Source organism: Meleagris gallopavo, chromosome 1, assembly GCF_000146605.3.
Source record: "Meleagris gallopavo isolate NT-WF06-2002-E0010 breed Aviagen turkey brand Nicholas breeding stock chromosome 1, Turkey_5.1, whole genome shotgun sequence".
Lineage (NCBI taxonomy): Eukaryota > Metazoa > Chordata > Aves > Galliformes > Phasianidae > Meleagris > Meleagris gallopavo.
Window position 1 is genome coordinate 50,857,190 of NC_015011.2, and position 6,445 is coordinate 50,863,634.

The 6,445-nt window shown below is 40.9% G+C and overlaps 2 protein-coding genes across 2 annotated transcripts in view; one reads left to right on the plus strand and one right to left on the minus strand.

The window, feature by feature from the left end:
- LOC109364829 (E3 ubiquitin-protein ligase Topors-like) overlaps positions 1 to 236 on the plus strand; it is a 2,794-nt gene extending 2,558 nt beyond the window's left edge. The window contains exon 3 of the mRNA XM_031552492.1: positions 181 to 236. Within this exon, the coding sequence (XP_031408352.1) occupies positions 181 to 236 (56 nt within the window). The remainder of the gene's footprint in view (positions 1 to 180) is intronic.
- A 69-nt stretch (positions 237 to 305) lies between these two features.
- Positions 306 to 6,438, minus strand: LOC104911459 (host cell factor 2-like). Its single transcript, XM_031554645.1, has 7 exons — positions 6,225 to 6,438; positions 4,303 to 4,451; positions 4,012 to 4,172; positions 2,809 to 3,017; positions 2,245 to 2,329; positions 1,097 to 1,200; positions 306 to 559 (listed from the first exon to the last, which is right to left on the minus strand). The coding sequence occupies exons 1-7, from the start codon at positions 6,277 to 6,279 to the stop codon at positions 321 to 323; spliced, it is 1,002 nt and encodes a 333-aa protein (XP_031410505.1). The 5' UTR covers positions 6,280 to 6,438; the 3' UTR covers positions 306 to 320.
- Between the last annotated feature and the right edge of the window lie 7 nt (positions 6,439 to 6,445).

Here is a 6,445-nt window from a genome sequence, read left to right on the forward strand (position 1 = left end):
AAAAAAAAAAGTAGCAGCAATAGAAAAGATCACTCTCAGAAGAGATGTAAGAAACTTAGACTTTAGGTAAAACATCCATGAGAATCTTGTACCTATCAACTATGGCATGCGATACAGAATCTAGCCACAACGTTTTTTCAGGGGCTTTAAACACAACTTTTTACTACTTTTTTTTTTCAGATGGAACTACAGCTGTAGCCTTCAAACAACTGACTGCCAAGTACGTACGTTCTTGATTCTAGGGAATAAGCTTTAAAATTTAAAACACCTTTGTGTTTGCTACAGCTTCAGAGCTTCTGATCACGACAGCTTCCTACACATTAATAAAATACAGAGCATAGAACAATTTCTTTATTTATCTGTGACTCACCAGTATCAAGGTACCAAAGATCTTTGCAGCAAACTTGATTGTTCCAAGCTTTTCTGTAACCATCTCTACCACTCCAGATATACAGACGAGTGCCAACTGCTACAGCACAGTGTCCTGCTCTTGGCCCTGGTAACAAGTTACTTTTGTCTTCCTGGCAATCTGAGATCAGGCCTATCCATTCCGTGGTATCTAGCAAACGAAACTCAAAAAATTTAGTTTCTAGTCGTTGTTTCAAAACCAGCAATACATATGTTAATACATTTAACTGCTCAGAGAAAACGGAGATAAATAACCTCTGTTTTTATAATGACTACAATTGCATTTTCAATATTGCAACACGAAGGTCACTTTCCAGTTAATTTGCAGGCTACGTTCAACTAATACAGGATCAATTTTTAAACACAACATTAGGGACAGTTCTGTTGCAATTCAGAAAAAATTCATGTCGGGACCTGTCTCTTGTGTCCCACCACAAATGGAGAAGTACTATCTGTACTACCTAGTACTAAAGATGTATGAACAAAGATTTGCAACAGCAAATCTGCTGAATGTTCCAAAGGAAAAGCCTCTTATAAAAACTGAAGAAAAGGACTGTATCTTTGTAGTCAGTTGGGTTTGCAGCTGTACGTCTTCAAACTTTTCTCAGTGTCTTCAGAACGTTTATTCTGCTCTGTTAGAAAAGTATTAGTTCAAAATGCCCGCTCCCAGAAAGACAGAAACACTAACCCAAATTAAGATAAGCAAATGAACCGGTACATTTCCATTCACCATCATGAGTAGAAATTTCACCTCCTGCTGACTGTGGAACCCATCCACCAAAAACATACATTCTGAAATGAAAGAAAAGAGGGAAGAGGGAAAAGAAAAGAAAAGCCAATTAACATTTCCAGACCTGCTGCATGTGCTCTCTCAAACTAGGACAAAACAGAAAAATTCCAGTGCTTTACAGTTCTGATTTACATCATATTGTATGGGAGTCTTGTTGCAGTCATCTACCTTTTGAAATTTGTGAGTAAGTTAACTGATTAAAAATAGAACAACCAAACAACAAACTCAAACAACTTCCCAGATACAGAAGTTACTATTTCATCTTTTCACAACCCACCAAACTGCTGAGACTCTCCAAAAATCAAGCATTTACATGGAACTTCTATACTTTCATTGTAGATCTTTCAGTAAATAATTCTATAGTTAGAAGGCAGGTACCTAAGTTGGGCATCTAAACTTCAAAGCACAATGGAGGCTACAACCTAATAAAATTTCATGTATTAAACAAAAAAAAGTTAAGCTCCCAGCTCAGAAAACACAAAGCTTTTTTCACTTCTTCTCCATCTGCTGCCTCTTTCTCCTCACCTTGGCTTGTAAACTGATACGAAATGGACTGAAATGCACGTTTAAAAGTCCATTTTGTCGGTCCTATCTGACAAAACAAGTCATACTGACTTGTGAAATAATGAAGAACGGACCACAGGAAAACATAAAACATACAGAATGGTTTTGCCTAGAACTAATTCTATTGTTTGGGCCAGTTACTTTGTGTAGGTATCTCCTTGTCACAGACAGAGGCACTGAAGTTGGCTCCTGACAGAGCCAGCTCAGGTCCAGCTGATTCTGCCACAGAATGCACAGAGATGCATCGAGAAGCTTGGAAAAATGCCTGTGGGTTGAGCAGACCATCCTGCTGTATGGAAACACCAACAGTTTGATAATTTTAAATTAAAAATAATACTTCTAAATTTCCACTGAGGTAGAGTAACAGAAGCAGAGGAGCACTCTACAGGGCTGACGGTTTATACTGAGCAGTAGTGGATAAGCATCGCCATTCTCCTACTAGGTGTACCTTTCTATAGTTGAGCTTTTAACAACAGACATACTTGTTTCCTATTACATTGGCCGTATGCAGACTGCGAGGAAGTGGTACTGTCCCTTTAGTTTCTGGTCTTGACCAGGTCATGGTTTCTAAAAGAAAAAGAATAAAAATCCTCAAATAACTTACTGCTGTGTATTACACTACCTGGGGTTTAGGTGGGAACATGCCTCTAGAATTCAACAAAACAAAATTTCACCTTTTACGGTGGCCAATTTAGAAAAGAAAGTGCAATAACATGCACTTAGAGCTTCTTTTAAAAAATCATACAAAATTCTCAACAATTGTTGTTCAAAAGGCTATATTAAACCCACTTTCTTAATGATTATTCAACACAGTTACCATGGTGAGAGTCTTTAAAGCAATCTCAGGCGACAATCTCACAGCATAACCCAAACTGGTGAGGATAATAAATGTAAACAATGCTGTATCTGTCTCATTTCAAAAATTACAAAAGGTTCACACCACAGTGCAATTCTCAACAGCACCACAGAATGCCATTAATCCTCACATACTTTAACTTCCTCATTGCCAGCGAGGTCCCTGCACTTCTACTGGCAAACAAACTCACCTATGTCAAGTTCCCAGAGATCGTTAAGCCGACAGCCACACATCCCTCCGAAAATATACATCTTTGGAACTCCCACATCTTTTCTGCAGTACACAATGGCCGTGTGCGATTCTCGGGGAGATGGCAAGATCCCTTTTGTCACAGGAATACTCCAGCCAACAACCCCAGATCCGTGCTGCAGCTCCAGCTCATAGAAATCATTTAAATATCTGGAGAATTATCAAGGAAGCATGAAAAGTATGCTTATTAACAAGATCATAAGTGAGCTTTAAACCCCTACTGCTTCCATGTATTATGACTTCTGCCTTGAAAGAGTGGAGAATTTTAAGATCCCAGAACGTTTGATGGCATTACGGGCAGCACCTAAACAAAACTAATTTAGAACATAAAATGAACTATGGAAGCTTCTTGCCTCTAAGATAGTAGTCTTTCATATCGTAATTCATGCACTACGGCTCATCAAAGAAACATTCCAAACAGGCAAACAACATTCTCAGCTGAAATTACTACGTATGGAAACACTTGGAATAAACTGCACAGCTGTAAGAAATGCACACAGGATGTTCAAGAACTTCTGCAACTCTAAGGCAACAAAGTGAAAAGAAGCTGCTTCTTTTCTGACGTGTTCAGTCTGCCCAACAGACAATTAGCCATGTGTTGATATTAGTAAGTTATTTTTAGGTAACTTTTGAATCTTGGCACTCACTCCGGGTACCTCTTGTTTAATGAGTTTCAAATTGCTCAGTGGATATAAGCACTCTCAACTGTAGGTCAACACAGTATTAAATTTCAGTGCCATAGAACTTTTTTACTGATAATAAGGGCAACTCCAGCTGTTACTCTGAAAAGATTTTAACTATCTTCCACAGCATTATAGGTGAAAATTCCATTATGAATTCCATGATGACCCACAAGACTTTGCGTATTTAATTCTAACTAACAAGCATTCTTAAAAAATACAGCCAGGGAAAATACCAAAGTCTACTCAGGTTTCTCTCAAAAAAAGTCAGAGCTTTCACTCCATGCTCCATTCAGTGTGATAAGCAGAAGGAACATCTAAACTTCTTAGCACGCAATTCGTTCACCTTACAATCAGTGCATCATGCAGGACAGTCTCCCTAGAACGTTCCTCTTCAAAGTTGTTGCATCTACTCTTTTTTTGTTGTTTTTTTAAGTCATTGAGATCAATCCAAACCAGCATACCTGGGAACGTTATTGTTTGAATCCTCACTTTCATTCGCGAGGCCACCAAATAAGTAGCACTTGTTACCATACAAAGAAAAGCTGTGGCCAAGTCGAGGACAAGGCGGAGATCCAGTGGAAGGAGCTTGAGGTTTTACTTTCTTCCAGAGCCATCGACTTGCCTTAAACACAAGAAATGCAAAATCAGAAATATCTTCATTCGTATCACAGCTGGTAATGTAAAATGTGCTTATTCCTAAGTAGATAAATGAAGTACTCCATAAAACTGCAACATTTTCAAGCATCTCCTACCTGTAATTCATATAAATCGTTACTGTATCTTCCATATTCAACCATTCCTCCGAAGACTAGTATTCTGGTACCATCACAAACAAATCCATGCGCCGCACAGCCTGGAGGAATATCTCCCCTTACAGCAGGAAGGAACCACTGATTTGTAGCTACAGTTTAAAAAAAAAAAGGATTTAAACACAGAAACAGAAAAAAAAAAAAAGCGTATTTTAAAACATCTCTGTTGTCTAAATAACTACCTTTACCAGTAGATGATTGTGAATGGGCTGCTTAACACAATGCCTTAAAACAAAACACTTAAGAAAAATAAAACAAATAAACAGAACAGCCAAAACAATCTCCCAACACCTCTATGAAACTAGTGTTACTCAGTATACGAATCTCAGGACACCAAGACAGTTACCGAGGGTCATACAGCAATTTAATAGACTTGCTGAAAAAAGAAGCTAAGGAACACAAGTGCTGTTCCACACAGAAGAGATTACTAAGTCAGAGCGCCAGTCCTAGAAACAGAATTATCATAGCTGCAGCAACGTGGCAGTGTGCCTGGATTTAATAGCCCTATTGAAAAACTAATTACACAACTCTGGGACCAATGTTTGTATCCACCGAGTAAGGCACTGAAAAGGGAGAGGAGAAACATAGAGGCAGGAAAGAAAAATTGACACTGGCTGATACAGTAACATGTTGTTGGTTAAACTGTATTAGAACTAAGGAATTAGAGGAAACACCGCATTCTCCTTTTCCAAAGCTTTTTTTCACGGCTAACAAGAAAAGTGTGAACTTCAAAGCTTCCAGTGACTACTCCTGCAGGGGATTAAGCAGTCCTCCCCATGTGCCAGGCCTCTAGAAGTCATCACGCCCCCAGCAAAAGCAATGGGTGCCACCCCAAGCTCAGGCACTACAGGTCATAGCCCAACACCTCATTCCTCAGCCAAAAAACATCAGTCTGAACCAAACACCCACCCAGGGACTGCAACAACTGAGTCATGGCCCTTCCTGCCACTGTGGCAAAAGGGTGTACACCTTTGGAGTCTGGGCAGAAAAATAAAAATATGACGTTCAGACTCACTGAAAAGGCACCGATCCCAGCCCTTGTTCTAAAAAGCATATAAAAGCTGCTCCAAATGTAATGCCTTCTATTTTATGATGCTGACTCACAATGTCAGAGGAGGATGTTGTTAGTACAGCAGCAGAGGTTGAACCTTCCCACCAAAGCCCCACTACATGTTGCTGCAGAGGGACAGTGACAGAACATAGCCTGATACAGGTGTGTACGAAGCAAAGGTGCATCACTGAATTCCTCCATGCAAAGAAATGACACCCACTGACACTGCTGAATGCTTACGGAGACCAAACAGTGGATATGAGGCACAGTGAGGTGGTGGGTGGTGAAATACTGTGAAATACTGGGTCACCTCCACCAGTGCTGGTTTTTATGATCACAGCATGCAGGCTCTTATTCATCGTTGGCAAAAATGCACAGCTAACGATGGTGACCGTATTGAAAAAAATAGTCTTTTGAAGCTGAGATTTTGCTCTGTCAAATAGCGTTACTGTGTTCTTTGCATCTGTTGCAGTTTCCATGGAAATAAATAGAAGGCATTGCTTTCGGAGCGACCGAAAAGCTTTATTTTGATTACTTGTCACAAGAGCATGGCTAAGAGACCCCTCCCTTGCCTCCTGGAAACGTGATCAAGTACATTTTCACTCTACCACGGAAAAACAAACTCCTTTTTGGAGTATGTGGGGAAGGCAGGCATTTCTTAATGATTCCTAAGAGTCGGCGAGTTGAAAGCACAGCCCACACGCTGCAGCCTTCATGTTATCAATACACGCTACCGGCAGCCAACGAGAAGCGGCTGCGAAACGCCGCTCAGCCACCCAACTCCCCCACTGCAGGTCCACAACTGAAATCGCACCGAAGTTTCCCAGCCTTATACAGCACGGCGCGGAGTAACTCTTCAGGCATCCCATCTTCCACACACGAAGCAGACTGAAGCAGCTCCCTGCCTGGAAAGCCTCCCGATGCCAGCACGTTCGCTTTCCTCAGCGAGAAGTGTGCCTCAGCTCGTTCAGCTCCAGTCCCGTCCCCACGAACGAAGCCGGCGCTACGCGAGCGCGGCGCGACCCTCGGAGCCCT